The 22367-nt window shown below is 46.3% G+C and overlaps 1 protein-coding gene across 1 annotated transcript in view; it reads right to left on the reverse strand.

Moving 5' to 3' along the window:
- The window catches only part of prdm16 (PR domain containing 16), a 912386-nt gene that overhangs the window by 527916 nt on the left and 362103 nt on the right, over window positions 1–22367 (reverse strand). The window contains exon 2 of the mRNA XM_070860995.1: window positions 14487–14840. Within this exon, the coding sequence (XP_070717096.1) occupies window positions 14487–14840 (354 nt within the window). The remainder of the gene's footprint in view (window positions 1–14486; window positions 14841–22367) is intronic.

The following is a 22367-nucleotide window of genomic DNA, read 5'->3' on the forward strand; positions in this document are numbered from 1 at the left end:
CTGTCCAGCAGGGGCTACTGGATAGTGATCAGGAGCAGGAACCCAGGCGAATTTCTTTTCCATCCCCCTTTGCCTACAGAACCTTAAAGTTATTGTAGCAACCCTTGAGCTATCTTAGCTGAGATCAGCTAACTAAGCAGAAACTGGGGATCAAACCTGGGGTCTTCTTGGTCTGTTTGGCTCATTATCACACCAAGCAGTGGATTTACTAATAAGCCACTGGGGGGAGCTCTCAGTTGCTCGTTAACTCCAGAGATTTAAATTGGTTTTACATTAATATATGTCCTGACTTTGATCTGTTTTTTCGCAGCTCATTTTTAGGGTAAGGTAACTGTTACTGTGGTGGCCTTGTCTGCCAACAAGACAACAGCAGTATCTTCTTGTGATAACCTCTGAATCAGGCATCGGCCAATGACAGGGAACGTAGATACGTGCCAACATACTGGGAGCAGGTTTGAGCTGTACCTCGGCTTTGGTGGGGCTGGAAGGTCGATTGATTAGTCATGGGAATGAGTGGAATGGTTACACTGCTCTGAGGTGTGGCTGCTTCATCCTGAGTCCAAATCTTTCAACACAAAGCTATCAAAGGCAAGAGAAAATCAATATTAGCATCCCCTTTCAATAGAGAATCTGGACCTTGTTCCCTCACTCCAAGGTGTCCTTCAACTTAAATTTGTAGATTATCTTTTATTGTATTATATGTCGCAGAGGTGTCCTGAAAGTCTGAAGATAGAGTCAGACTTTTATCAGCCTGCCTCTCAATGTGCTGTCAGTAAACAGTGGTGTCTGATAGAAAGTACAGACCACAGAAGATCGCAGTGGCTGTGCATCCAAACATCTCTGCGGAGACTCTGTTTCTTTTTTTTCTCTTTTGCAACTTTCTCCCTCCCTCCCCGGAAGGTGTTGGCTCATATTTGGGTATGGCTCCGTGTACACTTACCATCTCGACTCGATCCTTCAGAATAGCCACTGAAACCCCTCAAACTCATCTACCAATCCTTCCACAGCCCCTCCCAATCTCTGCATCCACCTTCAGCCTCCTATCCCCTTCAATACCCATCCGGTTATCGAACACTGACTTTCCTCTCCAGAGCTCTCCCCCTAAACCCCCGTATCTATTAATTCTATTCTCTCAGCCTTTAAAAACCTTCTCAAACCCTACCATGTTGACCAAATTTTCAGTTAGCACTCTTAATTTCTCCTACTATCGCTCAGTGCCCCAACCTATTTCCATTTATGAGTCTCCTTGGAGTTTGACTTTTGATTGAAGGTGCTAAATATAAATGTGTCTTTTCTAAATAAATGCAAATGGTTGCTGTTGGCCAAGTAAAGAGGTCAGTGATCATGAGTGACCGTAGAAAGTGAGCCTGACTCGGGCCTCGGGGACACACTTCGCAGTGTGAATGGGGAATGGTAGTGTCGTGGTTATGTTACTGGGCTAATGGAAAAACCCAACTGGATCATTAATGTCCCTTAGGGAAGGAAACCTGCCAGCCTTACCCCTTGTCTGGTTGATATGTGACTCCAGTCCCACACCAATGTGGTTGACTCTTAACTGTTCTCTGAAGTGGCCTAGCAAACAACTCAATTGTATCAAATCGCTACAAACAATAAGAAATCCCCCCACCACCTGGGCAACTAGCGATGGGCAATTAATGCCCGCCTTGTCAGCGCGCCCATATCCCACTATGAATTTTTAAAAAGGAATCGGAGAATCATGAGCAGGTGCAGGAAATCTGGTTGACTTTATTTCCTCCTTTCTTATGCCTGGAACATGAGAAGAATTCCTATGACCCTACCAGTGCTTCACCTCAGTGCAGGTGTAGATCAGGGATCAAATCTGGAAGCTTGCTGGGCAATGAGGCAGCTTCAGGTTAATTGCTGCTGATAGCTTTCAACTTTGTAATTTAGAAAAAGCAAAAAAACTATCTATTTTGTTAAGTTTCCATGTGCTCTGAATCCCTTGAAGGGAAAGTAGTTGTTTAAGGAGAAGACAGAGTCGGGTTGAGGGATAGTGTACCCAGTTCCACCCCTCCCCCATTTCCTGAGGTTAGTAGTGGATCTGTTCAATTTGTCCAGGAGCTCCTCCAGAAGGACAGAGGCTGGTTTTATAATACAGGCAGTCCCCGATTTGTTAAGCAGGTCAAATAAATATGGATAAGGGAGTCCCATTTGGCCAAATTTACTCAAGCAGAAAAAAGACCCATATCATAGCATCCAACTTACTCAAATGATTCCACAGGCTGTGTCTCCACCACTCCACCCACAGATCTCTTCCGTGGCAGGCAGGAGTTTCTGCCTTTGCGTTTGCCTGCCTACAATCTTCCATCCATCAAAGTGAATGGGTGGAAGATCTTGGGCAGACGAGTGTTGATGCAGAAGCCCCGTCCCTGCAGTGATGACTCTTGTGTGAAGTAGAACTTCCTGACATCAGTCCTAAATTCTCTTACCCCTTCGTCTTTTCATCGCAGTTTAATTTGAAGTAGCTTTCTGGATTAGTCTTTGGTATAGCCTTTACTTTCTTATACCTTTGAAGCCATGGCTTAATGCCCTCCACAAGTGAAGCCCTATCTATATACAGAAATAAAAAAGCACACGGATACTACTGCAGGATTCCAATTCTCATCTTGAAATGGTGGTCTGCATTATCATTCTTTATCATTACTTATAATGATGGGCAAATACATTTTTATGCCATTTCTATATCACAATGTATTAGTTTCCTGACACACTCTGACATTGCTAATGGAGCTGTTATGGAACAGAAATACCTGTTTTATATTAAAGGCCTGGTGTTGTCTTGTTAGGAAGAGGAGGAGGAGAGAGAAGGAGACATCATCTCTGTTGCCAATGGCAACCTTGCTTTGGTGACATCAGGCCAACTAACTTTGTTTGTGTTCACCTGAGGATTACAGGGATTGTGCCTGTCTCATAATACCCTGATGGTCCAGTTTATGAATGGGTGTCCAAAATTTTCTAAACTGTAAACCCGACACCAAAAGGCTGTTTCTGAAAACAGAAAGCTGGTTCTTCTCACTTACTCCTATCTTGTGAGGGTGTTAATTATTCAAGTTAACATTGCAACAAAATTCTAAAAGGGCAAAGTGTGTTAAAAAGACAAGCCTGAATGCTTTGTGCCTCAATGCGAGGAGTATTCGTAATAAGGTGGACGAATTAACTGCACAGGCAGCAATTAATGAATATGATATAATTGGCATCACGGAGACATGGCTCCAGGGTGACCAAGGCTGGGAACTCAACATCCAGGGTACTCAATATTCAGGAAGGATAGACAGAAAGGAAAAGGAGCTGGGGTAGCGTTGCTGGTTAAAGAAGAAATTAACCCAACAGTAATATTAATAGTAATAGTAATAGTAATAGTAATAAATGCAATAGTAAGGAGGGACATTAGCCTGGATGATGTGGAATTGGTATGGGTGGAGCTGCGGAATACCAAAGGGCAGAAAACACTAGTGGGAGTTGTGTACAGATCACCAAACAGCAGTAGTAAGGTTGGGGACAGCATCAAACAAGAAATTAGGGATGCATGCAATAAAGGTACAGCAGTTATCATGGGCGACTTTAATCTACATATAGATTGGGCTAACCAAACTGGTAGAAATATGGTGGAGGAGGATTTCCTGGAGTGCATTAGGGATGGTTTTCTGGACCAATATGTCGAGGAACCAACTAGAGGGCTGGCCATCCTGGACTGGGTGATGTGAAATGAGAAAGGACTAATGAGCAATCTGTTGTGCGAGGCCCCTTGGGGAAGAATTATCATAATATGGTAGAATTCTTTATTAAGATGGAGAGTGACACAGTTAATTCAGAGACTAGGGTCCTGAACTTAAGGAAAGGTAACTTCGATGGTATGAGACGTGAATTGGCTAGCATAGACTGACAAATGATACTTAAAGGGTTGACGGTGGATAGGCAATGGCAAACATTTAAAGATCACATGGATGAACTTCAACAATTGTACATCCCTGTCTGGAGTAAAACTAAAATGGGGAAGGTGGCTTAACCATGGCTAACAAGGGAAATTAAGGATAGTGTTAAATTCAAGGAAGAGGCATATAAATTGGCCAGAAAAAGCAGCAAACCTGAGGACTGGGAGAAATTTAGAATTCAGCAGAGGAGGACAAAGGGTTTAATTAGGAGGGAGAAATTAGAGTATGAGAGGAAACTTGCTGGGAACATAAAAATTAACTGCAAAAGCTTCTATAGATATGTGAAGAGAAAAAGATTAGTGAAAACAAATGTAGGTCTCTTGCAGTCAGATACAGGTGAATTTATAATAGGGAACAAAGAAATGGCAGACCAGTTGAACAAATACTTTGGTTCTGTGTTCACGAAGGAAGACACAAATAACCTTCCGGAAGTACCAGGGGACCGAGGGTCTAGTGAGAAGGAGGAACTGAAGGATATCCTTATTAGGCGGGAAATTGTGTAAGGGAAATTGATGGGATTGAAGGCCGATAAATCCCCGTGGCCTGATAGTTTGCATCCCAGAGTACTTAACGAAGTAGCCCTAGAAATAGTGGATGCATTGGTGATCATTTCACAACAGTCTGTCGACTCTGGATCAGTTCCTATGGACTGGAGGGTAGCTAACATAACACCACTTTTTAAAAAAGGAGGGAGAGAGAAAACGGATAATTATAGACCGGTTAGCCTGACATCAGTAGTGAGGAAAATGTTGGAATCAATCATTAAGGATGAAATAGCAGCGCATTTGGAAAGCAGTTACAGGATCGGTCCATGATGAATTTATGAAAGGGAAATCTTGCTTGACAAATCTTCTGGAATTTTTTGAGGATGTAACTAGTAGAGTGGACAAGGGAGAACCAGTGGATGGAGTGTATTTGGACTTTCAAAAGGCTTTTGACAAGGTCCCACACAGGAGATTGGTGTGCAAAATTAAAGCATATGGTATTGGGGGTAATGTACTGACGTGGATAGAGAACTGGTTGGCAGACAGGAAGCAGAGAGTCGGGATAAACGGGTCCTTTTCAGAATGGCAGGCAGTGACTAGTGGGGTGCCGCAGGGCTCAGTTCTGGGACTCCAGCTATTTACAATATACACTAATGATTTGGATGAAGGAATTGAATGTTATATCTCCAAGTTTGCAGATGACACTAAACTGGATGGCGGTGTGAGTTGTGAGGAGGCGCTAAGAGGCTGCAGGGTGACTTGGACAGGTTAGGTGAGTGGGCAAATGCATGGCAGATGCAGTATAATGTGGATAAATGTGAGGTTACTTTGGGGGCAAAAACACAAAGGCAGAATATTATCTGAATGGCGGCAGATTAGGAAAAGGGGAGGTGCAACGAGACCTGGGTGTCATGGTACATCAGTCATTGAAAGTTGGCATGCAGGTACAGCAGGTGGTGAAGAAGGCAAATGGTATGTTGGGGTTTTTAGTATAGGAGCAGGGAGGTCTTAATGCAGTTGTACAGGGCCTTGGTGAGGCCTCACCTGGAATATTGTGTTCAGTTTTGGTCTCCTAATCTGAGGAAGGATGTTCTTGCTATTGAGGGTGTGCAGCAAAGGTTCACCAGACTGATTCCCGGGATGGCTGGACTGACATATGAGGAGAGACTGGATCGACTGGGCCTTTAGTCACTGGAGTTCAGAAGGATGAGAGGGGATCTCATAGAAACATATAAAATTCTGACGGGACTGGACAGGCTAGATGCAGGAAGAATGTTCCCGATGTTGGGGAAGTCCAGAACCAGGGGACACAGTCTAAGGATAAGGAGTAAGCCATTTAGGACTGAGATCAAGAGAAACCTCTTCACTCAGAGAGTTGTTAACCTGTGGCGTTCCCTACTGCAGAGAGTTGTTGATGCCAGTTCATTGGATATATTCAAGAGGGAGTTAGATATGGCCCTTATGGCTAAAGGGATCAAGGGGTATGGAAAGAAAGCAGGAAAGGAGTACTGAGGTGAATGATCAGCCATGATCTTATTGAATGATGGTGCAGGCTCGAAGGGCCAAATAGCCTACTCCTGCACCTATTTTGTATGTTTCTATGTTTCAAGATTTCAGTATACTTTCATCAGGATAAGTCAAATTCAGAACTCACGCCACACTCCCACCAGCTATCCTTTGCATCAGTTTTGAACCTAGAGAAAACAGCTCCAATCCTACTGTCAATAGTCAGCAATGATGCCACAGAACCATCAAAAGGGGACCATTTGTCCAATTGTGTTGGTGCTGGCTCTTTGCTGGAGTAATTCAAAACCAATCCCACTGATCCGCTCTGTTCCCTAGCTCTGTTTCTTCCATGCTTCAAATATATATCCAATTGTTCTTGAAAAGATGCATTGGTCTCTGCCTCAACCATTCCCCGTGGCAAAGAATTCCATGCTACAACAACCCTCAAAGTAATTTCTCTTAAAAACTCTCACCACTCGCTTAGAGACAATTTTGTTTTGATGCCCCCGTGAAACTGGCTGTCCAACTAAAAAAGGAAATAGTCTTTCCCTATTCACACAATCGAAAGCCTTTCATGATTTTAAAAGCCTCTATTAATTCTCCTCTTAGTCTTCCCTGGTCCAGTAAAAAGAGTCCACGGGGCGGAGATACTGGAGGAATTCAGCACTTTGTTTTCTTTTTCTCCGTGCCACGGTGTTCCAGTCAGGTGAGCGGCGGAAGTGCCCTTGCAGCAGGTTTGCCGCCCCGATCAGTCATCAGCGCCGTGCTGATGGCGTCAGCATGACACAGATGTGCCGTGCCGTGCAGACACGTCACTGCGCCCCTCCCTTTAAGTTAAAGGGGAGAGCCGCTGCGAACTCTGCAGCCACTTCAGTGGTGCCCACTGGGTCACCAAGGAGGGTTTCGGCCGGGCTAGCAGCCTGGCACCCAAGGAGAGGTGCCAGGCTGCTGGTTGGCGGCCTGACCGAATCCGAGGGCATACTTGTCGGGCTGACCTGGCAGTCGGCCGACAAAGAAAAAAATAACATGGCGGCCGCGGCAGTGCGCCCTCCCCATTGAGGCCGTGCCGCCATTTCACAGAGCGTGCACCCACAAGAAAAGCTGTCAGGGGCACCGGCCGGTGGCGAGGCTGCTCCCCGTGGAGCAACTCCCGCGGGGAAATTTCGGGTAAGGGGCGATTTCGCGAGGGCAATTTCGTGAGGGCGTCCCCGCCAGATGGTAAGGGGCTGGTGCGTGCACGCCATAGCGGGAAAATGGGCAGAGAGGTCCCAGAGGAAGGGCGGTTTCTAAAATGGCGGCCCCTCCACGGAGAGTCGCTGGCCATTCCGCGCCGCCCTGTGGCTGCCCCTTTCCGGCGGTCAGAGACCTTATCAAAAGGGGCAATTTTGGCCCCTGGGTACCTAAGGTCTCTCTCATAACGATAGTTGCCCATCCCTGATGAATCTACGATGGACCGAAGCAATATTTTGTAGAAATTTAGCATTTATTTTACTCTTGTACTTTGTGCCTCTAGTTTTAAAACCCATGGTGCCATTAACCTTCTTTAAAACTTTATCTACTTGCACTCACACTGTCAGAGAATTATGCATTTGAAGTCTATATTTGTTCACCCACACTCTTCAGCAGCTTCCCATTGAGTGCATACTCCTTTCCCTTGTTTATCCTTTCAATATCGAACGGACAGATTCCCAGGCTCAGGCATTCACCACGCTTAAGGAGAAAATCACATCCGCTCCTATCCTCGCGCACGTTGATCTGACTGCCACTAAGTATGTCACCACGGATGCATCAGGCACCACCTTGGGTGCTGTGTTCTCACAATGGATTGAAGGCCTGGAACGCCCAGTCGCCTTCGCCTCTTGCACACTCTCGTCTGCAGAACATAAATACTCTACAGGGGAACACGAAGCACTCGCTTCTATCTACGCATGTGAACACATGCACATCTACCTCTATGGCAGGAAATTTACCCTCCGTATGGATCAGCAAGCGCTAACTACGCTACTCGCTACAACTGGATCTGGGCACAGACCACTACCAATCAGCCGATGGTCAGATCACCTTCATCAGTATAACTTTGGTGTACAGTACATTGCTGGCAGTCGCAACCACGTAGCTGACATGCTCAGCTGCTCGACACCTGTTTCGGACTCTGGTGCTGACTTGTTCACAGATGACGACACATATGTCACGTTGATCATCACTCAATCCATCAGAAACCTTGTCTCCTGCGACAAACTCAAAACCGAATCACAGAGTGATGCTACGCTCCAGCACGTGAGCAACTTCCTCCAGACTGAGTGGCCTAAGCATATTCCGGAAGAGATGAAAACTTTCCACAGACTTCGCGATTAAGTTTCCATTTGGAATGATGGCTGCCTAGCTCCTGGTGATAGAGCAGTAATTCCAAAGTCGCTTCAACAGCGTGTTCTCTCATTGGCATACGATGGGCACCCTGGCATTGTCCGTATGAAGCAGAGATGTCGCGGTTCAGTATGGTGGCCTGGGATTGACACATCAAGGAGTTTGTGTCACACTGTGAAGCATGCAGTCTGAGCGAAAAGGCCACAAACATCCGACCAGCGCCAATGAAGCCCATTCCACAAAGACCATGGCAACAACTTCAGTTGGATATCTTCGGTCCAGCTGATGAAGCTCCACAGCACCAGCGTTTCCATGTTGTAGTACATGACCTGCATTCCAAATGGCCAGAAATTGCTACAAGTTCAGTGATCTCATCAACAATCGTCACTATTCTGCAGCATATGTTCACATAGTGGGGCCTCCCAGAGGTCATAATCACTGACAATGGACCACAGTTTGTGTCCGACCAGTTCGCGGATTTCCTCATTCGTCATGCTATCGAGCAGCCTTACTGCTCGGTACAATCCTCAAAGCAACGCAGGTGTTGAGCGTTTTAACGCGTCATCAAAGAGGGTTTGAAAGCCGACCTCACAGCAGGTCAAACATTCGACGAAGCGGTTCAAACAATTCTCCGCACATACCGTTTGACAAAGCACTCGCTAACGGGGAAGACACCCGCTGCGCTCATGGTTGGGCGGAATCTTCGCTGGCTATTGGACATTCTCAAACCCCCAGCCAAACCCAGCACGAAGAGACCATCAGAATGGAACAGAGGCACCGTTCTGTTTCCCAACCAAAACTTAGAGCAAACACCGCAAGCTCCACGCCGGTCTCAACGTATCAGAACATGACCTGGCTATGTCAAGGAATTTGTCTAATATCAACTTATCATCCTCCATTAGCAAGCGTACCCGACTGTGGGGGATTGTTGTTTTCTCAATCATTTGATCACTGATCATTTCCTCTGTAAGTGCTCCAAAGTTACAAATAGCGGCCAGTTCAGTTAATGAAATTATGTACTGTTTGATTGGTTCACCATTCCCTTGCCCCCTTTTATGAAATTGGTATCTCTCCATCACGATACTTTTCTTTGGCCCAAAATAGTTCTCTAAGGCGCTTACTGTTTTGTCGTAGGACTCCGTGTCTTCAATTTGGCAAAGATGCATTGGCCTTCGGTGCAGAGGCCATGGATAAGTATTGCACGGCAGCGAGCTGGTGTTACGTTGTTACCGTCTAACCCACTCACCGTGACGTAGGGTAAAAAAAACTTTTTATCCATCTCGGCCACGGAATTGGAGGACCCCCGGGTGTGGTGAGGAAAGGTGACAGGACGGGTGAAGGGAGGTTAATTTGAATCATCCTCGTCGCCAAATTATGTTGTGTATGCATAAATAACTGACAAACTGAGCCAGGAGTGATGTAACTTAACTTAACTGTGCTTTTATACAACCCAAAATGGAGTCCCAAACCGGCATGAATCAACATCAGTACAGCAACTGTGAATAGCTCCTGCAGGGTTCTAATGCCTGTCCAGTGAGCTGTAACAAACAGAGTATGAACACAACATTATCTCACAATCATCCACGTTAAATTGCACTTGCCACTGTCTGCCCATTCCACTAATCTGCATGTCTATTCTTGAAGCCTTCTACAGTCCTCCTCACTGTTTGCCAAACCCCTACTTTTAGGTCATCAGCAAGTTTTGAGAATGTGCTCCAGCTGTCCAAGTTCAAATTGTCCATATCTAAAGAGAACAGGTGGGCCCAGCTCTTCTAACTTTTCTCCAATCCAGGTAACACCTCTTTGTTGTCATCAGAAGTATAAATTAGATTTTTCTTTTGACTTGCAAGTTGTTGAATGACCCTTAAGAATGTAAGTCAGGATTTTAATTCAAACCAACATATATCCAATCCATTAGCTTCAGAATTGACACTGTTTTTCAGCCTCACCTGAACTTATAGAGAGAGAGAGAGAGACAGCCTGATTTAAATGGCTTTTGAGTAATGCGAATGTAATATTATGTTGCAATAAGAGCCACTTAATGGTTTTTAAATAGACAATTTCTAGTGCAACACATTTTTGTCAGAGAAGAATAGACAGAGAATGGATAGGGCCTGAAGCTATGCATCCAATAGATTGAATTGTCTGTCTTGGTAGAATGGGTCTAAATTAATCCTCGGAGCATCCTGTGCCTGAAGGCAGTGAGCCTCCCCTACCCCCAACGGTTCCAGACCTAATGCCAAGGCCTTTTTACATTATAGTGTGCCGTTGGCAGCAGGTGCACATAGGACCCTGCCCCCATTGGTAACAAATTCCACTACAAAGGAGCTGAATTGCACTCTTATGACAGTGCCCAGGATCAAAGATTTGCAAGTCCTAAGAGCAGCCATGAATAAAGTGGGCCTCCACTAACAGACACAAAGGAAAACAAATATATCCATTATCATTAGAAAAACAGTAACGGATACCCCGGAGTGAGTTATACAGAACATAAGAACATAAGAAATAGGAGCAGGAGTAGGCCATTTGGCCCCTCGAGCCTGCTCTGTCATTCAATAAGATCATGGCTAATCTGATCTTGGCCTCAATTCCACTTCCCTGCCCGTTCCCCATAACCCTTTATCCCCTTATCATTCAAAAGTCTGTCTATCTCCACCTTAAATATATTCAATGACCATTCCAAAGATTCATGACCCTCTGAGAGAATAAATTCCTCCTCATTTCTGTTTTAAATAGACGACCCCTTATTCTGAAACTATGCGCCCTAGTTCTAGATTCCCCAGGAGGGGAAAGGTCCTCGCTGCATCTACCCTGTCAAGCCCCCTCAGAATCTTATTCGTTTCAATAAGATCACCTCTCATTCTTCTAAACTCCAATATAGACCCAACCTGCTCAACCTTTCTTCATAAGACAACCCCTTCATTTCAGGATTCAATCTCGTGAACCTTCTCTGAGCTGCCTCCAATGCAAGTGTATCCCTCCTTAAAATAAGGAGATCAAACTTGTACGCAGTACTCCAGATATGGTTTCACAACGCCCTGGGCGTGCGGCCCAGGGAGCAGCGTGGAGGTCCCGACCTGCGAGAAACCATCAGCGGCAGGTTGGGGCCATAAAAGGGAGCGGCGTGTGACCCAGGGAGTAGCGTGTAGGCCTGCCACTACAAGGTACAGCGCGAGCTGATACAGGAGGGCAACGGCAGTGAGGAGTGACGTCAGGAAAGTCCAGGTCGGTGATTGGAGCGTGGGCAGATGCAACAGGAGTGGCGAGAGGGGTGAAGGAGCTGTGAGAGACTGTACAGGGATGTGATCGGGGCCCAGGGGAGGTGTGAGTTCGGGGCCAGGGGCCCAGGGGCAGCACGGGCCAGCTCACATTGCGATATGTGTGCGCACTAGGTCCATGCAGCAGAGCTGGTCTCCAGTTGTCTTGGGTAATCCTTGCCACTGGAGCAAGACTGAGCTCTGTCAAGCCCCGTGTGGTGGCTGGTGTGCAATTGCCACCACACGTTAAAAAAATCCACACAGAGGCATCTTCCACCCTTGAGGATGTAGTTCGGGTTCTTCATTCGAAACACCTGTGAACTCATCCTTTTTTTGGCATGGAAGCAAGTCATCCTCGTTTCGAGGGACTGCCCATGATGATGATAGTTGTAGCAGGACTTCTCTACTTTTATACTTCATCCCCCTTGCAATAAAGGCCAACATTCCATTTGCCTTCCTAATTACTTGCTGTACCAGAGAATAACGGATACCGAGGACTGAGTAATACTGATAATAGCATAGAGCTGTGAACTATACATTACTCCACTTATATTACGACAGCACCTGTAGACCTACCATCAAAGGGGCTCTGTATAAACAGGGCAATGTAGATGTCTTCAGAGGTAGGTAATACTATGTCATGAGTGGTGTTGTTCCTCATCTCCCTGGTCAAAGTAGTAGCCGTGATAAAACGTCACCGCTGCTGCTTGCCAATGGGTTAGCCATTTTAATTGGGTCGAAGGTAGACTGAGCTCTCAATGCAATTTTGTTTTTATTACAGAAGGATTAATCCAAGATCACACAAGTGATAGCGCAGCACTGATCTTCTGTCAGGAGTGACTGATCAAAGTCTAAAAAGAAAAGGGTCACACGACCTTCAGCCATGTTATATCACTTGTATGGGACGGTCTTGCAATGTTCATTCTTCCGGTTGCTTTGAAAACAATTCTGGTATTGTGCAGCAGAGCACGGCCACAAAATCATTCATTCAATTCCATCTTATTGGGCCATTGTTTCCCTAAAAAGGGAAATTGTGCTGTCATATTGACAAATGTCAAACAATATAATTACATCATCAACAGAAGCGAGCAACAGCCTTAAAACATGGATTGGATCAGGATCCTGGAGTCAACTCAGTCATAATTAAACAAGGACTAGGTCAGGATCCTGGAGTCACCTTCTGTGAAATTAAAACAAGGTTTGGATGAGGATCCTGGAGTCTCTTTGATCAGGTTATAACAAGGAATAGGTTTAAATCTTGGTGACTCTTCAATAAGGTTAATAGAAGAGGAACATGACATTGCTTCAGTCTGATTAAAACAAGGTCTAGATCAGGATCCGAGAACTGCTTCACTCATACTGGAACTTTATTTATATTATACATTGGCTCGATAGGTCCCATGCCTTCAATGTCACATACCAGCACTGCATATCTATAATGTATTATGAATCTTGCGTATAGCATGCACATTCTGTAAGTGTCACACTTACTTCCTGTAATACTTTCACTGTCACACTTTGTTGCTCAGAGCCTTATTGTTACAAGACAGCATATCCTTCCACTCACTATGTGCAATGCCACGGGCCTCCGCTAGTATCTTAATGCTTTGCGGCAAATGTGTCACACTTTTGTCACACGTAAAGTTCTGTGCCGCATTGTAAAAATAAAGCCAGTTATTTCCCGCTGGTTTCTTTTGACCGCTGGTTACGCCTACAAGTAATTAGTCTGTAATTGACCTCAAAGCAATTATACATTGTGGCCTTATGGAGATATAACAGTTAAAATGTGCAGCTGTATCTCACCAGCTAACGAATACGTTGTTCAGTACATGGCATGACTTCTGCCATTATAAAGAAGCATATCCTCCAACTTGCTGTAAGGAATACCCAAGGATTAGCAGGTACACTAATATCTGGTTATATGGTCATGCACTGAACTAACCACACTAGAAATTCACTTGACAGAAGTGCTACGTCACTCCCAAAACAGTCACATCCTATTTTGTATGAAGCTGGTATGAAACACTTCTTCCTCCTGATTAAAACAAACACAAGACAGACAGCAGAGCTGGGAAATGTCCAGTAGCACATTGTTGGTCAGAGACTTTACCTTCAAACATGTTAGCTGTTAACCAAGTGATGCAGCTAAATGAAAACATAGTTATAATATCACAGGTACAATCTGAATTCTCACAGCTGCTCCAACACTAACGGGGAGAGCTGTGAAATGCCTTTGAAAAAAACTTTGAGATATTAAAACCAACCATAAACATCCAATAAAACCAACCAATAAAAGACAGATTAAAAATATACCCTGTGCAATTCTTTAGGATTGGTGATTTACAGGTTCCTGTAATATTTTCATCAAGTATTTTTTTTGAGGGATGGATGGGACTCCTTGTTTTTTGAGATAGTTTCTCCCCATCTCCTTTGTCTGCTGTACTTGTCCGACGCACCATTTGTGGCTCTGAGGACAAGCTTCTGACCTACTCTCAGCCCTCAAAGAAGCAAGCGCAAGATCGTACTTAAGCAAGCACTCACTCTGTTTGCATTTTTCCCTCTCTGCACCAATCCTATAGGATCCATTAGGTGCAGTAATGGAGTTTTATGTTGTTGATGAGGCAGCGGGAGAGCAACACTGAAGTGGTGATCTGTAAGCACCATGCTCTCTGTTTTACCTTGCCTTGCACCTCTGGCCCAGACATAGGCCTGTTGTGTCATAGCAGCCAGGAAAATTGAGGACTGGGGCCCCTTCAGAAGTATGGAGTTTACATCATATATACTGAAGGCTGCACCAGTGGGAATATAGCAGGGATGCCGCCAGTGGCAAACTGCCATGGTAAAAAGGTCATAGATCTGAATCATGTAGCACCCCTGAGCCCAATCAATCAGGAACAATAATAAATCAATAATTACTCGACTGACCTCCCATCCGAAGTTTGGATCCTTCAACGTCACCCTCTGAACTCCTGCATAGGGACCGAATTTCTCTCCTACTTCATTCTTCTTCTTGGCCCAAATCCCTAATCCTGCTCCGGGGATTGAAGACTCTCTCAGCTCGAAGTCGGGTGGGATTGGAATGTCTTCGGGAATGTAGACAGGGGCTTCGTACGGGGACCCTTCCTTGGGAGTGAATTCATTGCTGGTGGGAGTTGGGGATGGTGGGCCCACGGGGATCGGGGACATGATGCTGTCTTCTGTCTCTTCTTCTCCGCTCTCCCCAGCCGGTGGCTCAGGATCTGTCTCATACATGTTATCTACCACCTCACTGTCACCTGAACATGGGGAAAAAAACAGAAAGAATAAAATGAGGGTACTTGCCGAGCAATAGACGTATTTTGTGATTTTTACAACCACAGTGCGATGTTCAAGTCCCTCCATGGCCTCTCCCCTCCCTATCTCTGTAACCTCCTTCAGCCCTACCACTCTCCGAAAACGCTGGGTTTATCTCCAACTCTGATCTCTTGTCCATCCCCGCTTCCTTTGCCCTGCCATTTGTGACTGTGCCTTTAGCTGTCTAGACCCTAAGCTCTGGAATTCCCCCCCGCCTCGCCGCCCCAAAAAACTTCTCCACCTCTCTCGCCTCCTCTCTTTTCATATACCCTTCTAATATCTCCTACTTTGGCTTGGTGTCAATTTTTGACTGATTACATTCTTGTGAAGCATCTTGGGACATTTTACCAGGTTAAAGATGCTATATAATTGCAAACTGTTTATGTTGAGGCATCAGCATTTCAATCCCAATTTTGTCCTCTTCTGAAACGTTGTTCTCAATTACATTTTTTCAATTCATTCATGGGATGTGGGCATCGGTGGCAAGGCCAGCATTTTTATTGCCCATCCATAATTGCTGAAGTCTGTGTGGTAAAGGTATTCCCACAGTGCTGTTAGGGAGGGAGCTCCAGGAATTTGACCTAGCAACGATGAAGGAACGGCGATATATTTCCAAGTCAGGATGGTGTGTGACTTGGAGGGGAACTTGAAGGTGATGGTGTTCGCATACACTTGCTGCCCTTGTCCTTCTAGGTGGTAGAGGTCACGGGTTTGGGAGGTGCTGTCAAAGAAGCCCTGGCAAGTTACTGCAGTGCATCTTGTAGATGGTACACACTGCAGCCACGGAGCGCCGGTGGTGGAGGGAGTGAATGCTTAAGGTAGTGGATGGGGTGCTACTCAAGCGGGTTGCTTTGTCTTGGATGGTATCGAGTTTCTTCAGTGTTATTGGAGCTGCACTCATCCAGGTGAGTGGAGAGTATTCCATCAAACTCCAAACTTATGCCTTGTAGATGGTGGAAAGGCTTTGGGGAGTCAGGAGGTGAGTCACTCGCCACGGAATTCCCAGCCTCTGACCTGCTCTTATAGCCACATAATTTATGTGAAATGCTGTTGAATGTGAAGGGGATGTGGTTAGACTCTCTCTTGTTGGAGATGGTCATTGCTTGGCACTTTGTGGGATGAATGTTAATTGTCACTTATCAGCCCAAGCCTGAATGCTGTCCAGGTCTTTCTGCATGCGGGCACAACAGCGTCATTGAGGAGTTGCGAATGGAACTGAACACTATGCAATCATCCTCATTTATGACCTGATGTTGGAAGGAAGGTCATTGATGAAGCAGCTGAAGATGGTTGGGCCTAGGACACAGCCCTGAGGAACTCCTGCTGCGATATCCTGGGCTGAGATGATTGGCCTCCAACAGCCACAACTATCTTCCTTTGTGCTAGGCATGACTCTAACCAGTGGAGAGTTTTCCCCCTGATTGCCATTGACTTCAATTTTACAAGGGCTTCTTGATGCCACAGTCAAGCAAATGCTGCCTTGATGTCAAGAGCAATCACTCTCACCTCACCTCTGGAATTCAGTTCTTTTGTCCATATTTGGACCAAGCTTGTAATGAGGTCTGGATCCGACCCAAACTGAGCATTGGTGAGCAGGATATTGATGACTAAGTGCCGCTTGTTATCACTGTCGACAGCCCCTTCCATCACTTTGCTGATGATAGAGAGTAGACTGATGGAGCGGTAATTGGCTGGATTGGATTTATCCTGATTTTTATGTACAGGACCTACCTGGACAATTTTCCACTTTGTGGGTAAATGCAGTGTTGTAGCTGTACTGGAACAGCTTGGCTAGAGGCGTGGCTAGTTCTGGAGCACAAGTTTTCAGCTTAACAGCCTGGATGTTATCGGGACCCATAGCTATATCCTGTGCGCTCAGTCATTTCTTGATATCACGCAGAATGAATCGAATTGGCTAAAGATCGGCTTCTGTGATGGTAGGGACCTCAGGAGGAAGCCTAGATGGATCATCCACTCGCTATTTTTGGTTGAAGATGGTTGCAAACGCTTGTCTTTTGAATTCACTTGTTGGGCTGCACCATCATTGAGGATGGGAATGTTCATAGAGCCTCCTCCTCCCACTAATTGTGGTGATGGAAGAATCTGGGACATTGGTATGATTCTGTGAGTATGACTATTTCAGGCTGTTGCTTGACCGCTATCCTAATGAGTGTGCCTTTATCGTGTCCGAGACACTCTGTGAGCCACTACTAAATCTGGCTCCCTTATGCTGGCGACAAATTCAGGGATCTGTGGAAGAACGGGGATAATGATGCTGCTGCTGGTTTCTGGTAGCTGGATTTCATCACATAAGCGCCACCCGGCTCACTGTTTCAGCTTTCCCAGAATCTAAGCTAATTACAGTGCCACTATACAGCAGTTTGACTCCTGCCAAGATACCATTCTACGGCCATAGACCATTCTTATCTACCTAATTTACTGAATGTCAGCAGGCTAGTGGCTTGTGGGGACCATAAAAGGTGAGTCCAATCTTGTCCTTACCCTGCCTGACCCCCTTCACCCACATACAATTTCTGCAGCATGACCCTCCTTCTCTTTTATCTCCTGTAAAAATTTACCTAGCCCTGCATCCCCTCATAACCTGTCTCATGGCCCTGGCTGTTCTGTTCTTCACTCTCAGTAAAGTAACCACTAAATCGTTGCCTTGGTTATTATGTCTGTAATGTACCTATCAATGACTCCACGAGGCAATGTGTTGTACTCAAACTGTAGTGACCTTGGTCCTTTATTCCTAACTCCAGAGTAAGGCAGCCGCATGGTGGGTCCTCTTTTATACAGCCCCGACCGGGTCCTAGTCGTCTGATGATACTGCTGCACCCCCTGCTACCTGGGTGGGCTTGGTTCGCTCACCTTGCCAGGACTCAGGGCCTTTGCCGTTGCCTAGTGGTGGGCAGAGCCACAGATGTGTGTGGCCTCCCTGTCCTCCATTGAGGGCTGCAGAATCTTCTGCCTGCTCTCTAACGGTGCTGGGAACCTGGCTGTTCCAGGTTTTGTTTGGGGAACTCATTGGTTCTGACTTTTCGCTCCCAGACGTGGCCTAGGTAGCGTCTGGGTCTGGGGGAAGCGCCGTCTCAACCCAGGTGGTGGGCAATGGCGGCCGACTGCGCGTATTGGCGTCGTTTTCGTTTCCAGGTCTGTGGCGAATAGTGCCATCGGGTGCCTGCAGCGTGGGATAGACCTGGGGCAGGGTATCAGGATCAGTGCCTTCACCCTCTTGTGGTCGCTGGCCTATAGCTTGAGGGGACACCTGGGGCAGGACATCAGGATCAGCGCCTTTACCCTCCCGAATTCGCTCACTTGCTACTTTTGAGGACACTCTATACCCGACATCTCGCAACAACATTTTGTTCTTTACATTCTTAATCGGTTTGTTACATTGATTGACATGCATACAATGTCTCTTTAAGTTCAGTTGGTTGCAGGTCTCCTTGAGGAGAGCCCTGCTGGCTTTACCCCAATCAAATCCTTTGTTAGACCCCACGTGTTGGTCCCTCAGCGTTGCACCTCGTGGTCTGGCCACGGCCATCTTTTGTTTCAGCCACGCTGCACCTCACTGCAGCAGGGATGCCATCTTGCCTCTGTCCTTGAGGTCGACTGCCTTGATCCTTCTCTCCCGTGATTCTGCCACAAAAGCTGGAAGAGTGCCTGTGAATTCGATCTTCCTCACCAGGAGTCCTGCCACTGGAGCCGGAAAGGTACTTTTAAGTCGTTCCGGTCGAATCATTGCCACGCAGTCGTGATGGACGGTCTGTGCCTCAGGTACTGCGCTGGTCTGTTCTCTGGTGTCTGGCCCAAGCGAAGGTGAGGTTTTGCTATGCATCTGAGCACGGGGGACATCGATTGCTGGAGTGAAGAGGTCTTCCCATTTCCACTGGATCTTCCCCATCCACTTTCTTCTGAGTAGCGTTGCACCATCACCTGCAACAATCCACAGGGATAATTTGTGCACCACGCCATTATGGATTACACTTACTTCCGCACTACCAAGGACTGGGATCAGCTCCTTGGTGTAGGTGCGCAACTTTTCCTGTACTGGAACCAGCTCGGGTCGTTTTTCATTCCATTGCCTCTCAAAGGCATCCTGGCTCATCACTGACTGGCTCGCTCCCGTGTCCACTTCCATGAAGACTGGAACGCCGTTTATCTCGACTTCCATCTTCACTGGAGGACAATCGGTGGTGCAGGTATACACTCCATACATTTCTTCTTGGGGCCGAGCTGCCTCTCTGGCCAAATCATCATACTCCCCGCTGGATTCAAAGTCATCTACCGACTCCTCTGCTGGACGGTGAGTTGTATTTCTTTTACACATACGCTGGAGGTGGCCCTTTGCATTAACAGGCTTTGCATACGTACTCAGCAAACCGACACATAGAAAACATAGAAACATAGAAAATAGGTGCAGGAGCAGGCCATTCAGCCCTTCTAGCCTGCACCACCATTCAATGAGTTCATGGCTGAACATGAAACTTCAGTACCCCCTTCCTGCTTTCTCGCCATAACCCTTGATCCCCCGAGTAGTAAGGACTTCATCTAACTCCCTTTTGAATATATTTAGTGAATTGGCCTCAACTACTTTCTGTGGTAGAGAATTCCACAGGTTCACCACTCTCTGGGTGAAGAAGTTTGTCCTCATCTCGGTCCTAAATGGCTTACCCCTTATCCTCAGACTGTGACCCCTGGTTCTGGACTTCCCCAACATTGAGAACATTCTTCCTGCATCTAACCTGTCTAAACCCGTCAGAATTTTAAACGTTTCCATGAGGTCCCCTCTCATTCTTCTAAACTCCAGTGAATACAAGCCCAAATGATCCAGTCTTTCTTGATAGGTCAGTCCCGCCATCCCGGGAATCAGTCTGGTGAATCTTCGCTGCACTCCCTCAATAGCAAGAATGTCCTTCCTCAAGTTAGGAGACCAAAACTGTACACAATACTCCAGGTACTCAATACTCACCAAGGCCCTGTACAACTGTAGCAACACCTCCCTGCCCCTGTACTCAAAATCCCCTCGCTATGAAGGCCAACATGCCATTTGCTTTCTTAACCGCCTGCTGTACCTGCATGCTAACCTTCAATGACTGATGTACCATGACACCCAGGTCTCGTTGCACCTTCCCTTTTCCTAATCTGTCACCATTCAGATAATAGTCTGTCTCTCTGTTTTTACCACCAAAGTGGATAACCTCACATTTATCCACATTATACTTCATCTGCCATGCATTTGCCCACTCACCTAACCTATCCAAGTCACTCTGCAGCCTAATAGCATCCTCCTCGCAGCTCACACTGCCACCCAACTTAGTGTCATCCGCAAATTTGGAGATACTGCATTTAATCCCCTCGTCTAAATCATGAATGTACAATGTAAACAGCTGGGGCCCCAGCACAGAACCTTGCGGCACCCCACTAGTCACTGCCTGCCATTCTGAAAAGTACCCGTTTACTCCTACTCTTTGCTTCCTGTCTGACAACCAGTTCTCAATCCACGTCAGCACACTACCCCCAATCCCATGTGCTTTAACTTTGCACATTAATCTCTTGTGTGGGACCTTGTCGAAAGCCTTCTGAAAGTCCAAATATACCACATCAACTGGTTCTCCTTTGTCCACTTTACTGGAAACATCCTCAAAAAATTCCAGAAGATTTGTCAAGCATGATTTCCCTTTCACAAATCCATGCTGACTTGGACCTATCATGTCACCATTTTCCAGATGCACTGCTATGACATCCTTAATAATTGATTCCATCATTTTACCCACTACTGAGGTCAGGCTGACCGGTCTATAATTCCCTGTTTTCTCTCTCCCTCCTTTTTTAAAAAGTGGGGTTACATTGGCTACCCTCCACTCCATAGGAACTGATCCAGAGTCAATGGAATGTTGGAAAATGACTGTCAATGCATCCGCTATTTCCAAGGCCACCTCCTTAAGTACTCTGGGATGCAGTCCATCAGGCCCTGGGGATTTATCGGCCTTCAATCCCATCAATTTCCCCAACACAATTTCCCGACTAATAAAGATTTCCCTCAGTTCCCCCTCCTTACTAGACCCTCTGACCCCTTTTATATCCGGAAGGTTGTTTGTATCCTCCTTAGTGAATACCGAACCAAAGTACTTGTTCAATTGGTCTGCCATTTCTTTGTTCCCCATTATGACTTCCCCTGATTCTGACTGCAGGGGACCTACGTTTGTCTTTACTAACCTTTTTCTCTTTACATACCTATAGAAACTTTTGCAATCCGCCTTAATGTTCCCTGCAAGCTTCTTCTCGTACTCCATTTTCCCTGCCCTAATCAAACCCTTTGTCCTCCTCTGCTGAGTTCTAAATTTCTCCCAGTCCCCAGGTTCACTGCTATTTCTGGCCAATTTGTATGCCACTTCCTTGGCTTTAATACTATCCCTGATTTCCCTAGATAGCCATGGTTGAGCCACCTTCCCTTTTTTATTTTTACGCCAGACAGGAATGTACAATTGTTGTAATTCATCCATGCGGTCTCTAAATGTCTGCCATTGCCCATCCACAGTCAACCCCCTAAGTATCATTCGCCAATCTATCCTGGCCAATTCACGCCTCATACCTTCAAAGTTACCCTTCTTTAAGTTCTGGACCATGGTCTCTGAATTTACTGTTTCATTCTCCATCCTAATGCAGAATTCCACCATATTATGGTCACTCTTCCCCAAGGGGCCTCGCACAATGAGATTGCTAATTAATGGCGAGCACTATGGTTTCCTCTGCAACACCAGCATGGTGCTACTCGATTAGCACCCCTCGGCGGACTCTGAGTTCTTGAACCCTGAGGTCTGTGATCTCTGCCCTGGGCAGGGCCATGTTCTACAGTCTTGTCATCGTATGAAAGGCACCATTCTGTGTACAGTACTTGCTGGGTTTGAGTCCACAGGATGAATAATTTGCTTGGTGCTGCAGGTTGAGGTCATGAACACCTGACTGATGCTGATGGCCTTCTGCAGGTTGACTGTGGTGTCAGCAGATAATAACTTGTGAAGGAGGCCCTCGTGGCCAATTCCTATAACGAAGATGTCTCGCAATGCTTCATTGAGGTGCGTGCTGAAATCACATGGTGCCGCAAGTCTCCCGAGGTCGGCAGCATATTTTGCAATCTCTTGGCCCTCAGGTCTGCGGTGAGTGTAGAATCTGTGCCTGGCCGTGAGGATGCTCTCTTTTGGTCGCGAATTAGTTCAGTCAGCTCATCGTATATCTTATCCTTGGCATTCGTGGGTGCCAGCAAGTCCCTGACGAGGCGGTAGACCTCGGACCCACAACTGGTCAGCAGTATAGCCTTGCACTTCTCCGCCGATGCATCCGTCTCCCCTGCCAGGTCGTTTGCCGTGAAATATAGCTCGAGCCTTTCCGTGAAAGCATCCCAATCATAACCCTCTGTGAAGTCTTTTAGTATGCCAAAGGTAGCCATAATCGCGTGAAAGTCC

This window comes from Pristiophorus japonicus, chromosome 18 (assembly GCF_044704955.1).
Source record: "Pristiophorus japonicus isolate sPriJap1 chromosome 18, sPriJap1.hap1, whole genome shotgun sequence".
Taxonomy (NCBI): Eukaryota; Metazoa; Chordata; class Chondrichthyes; family Pristiophoridae; genus Pristiophorus; species Pristiophorus japonicus.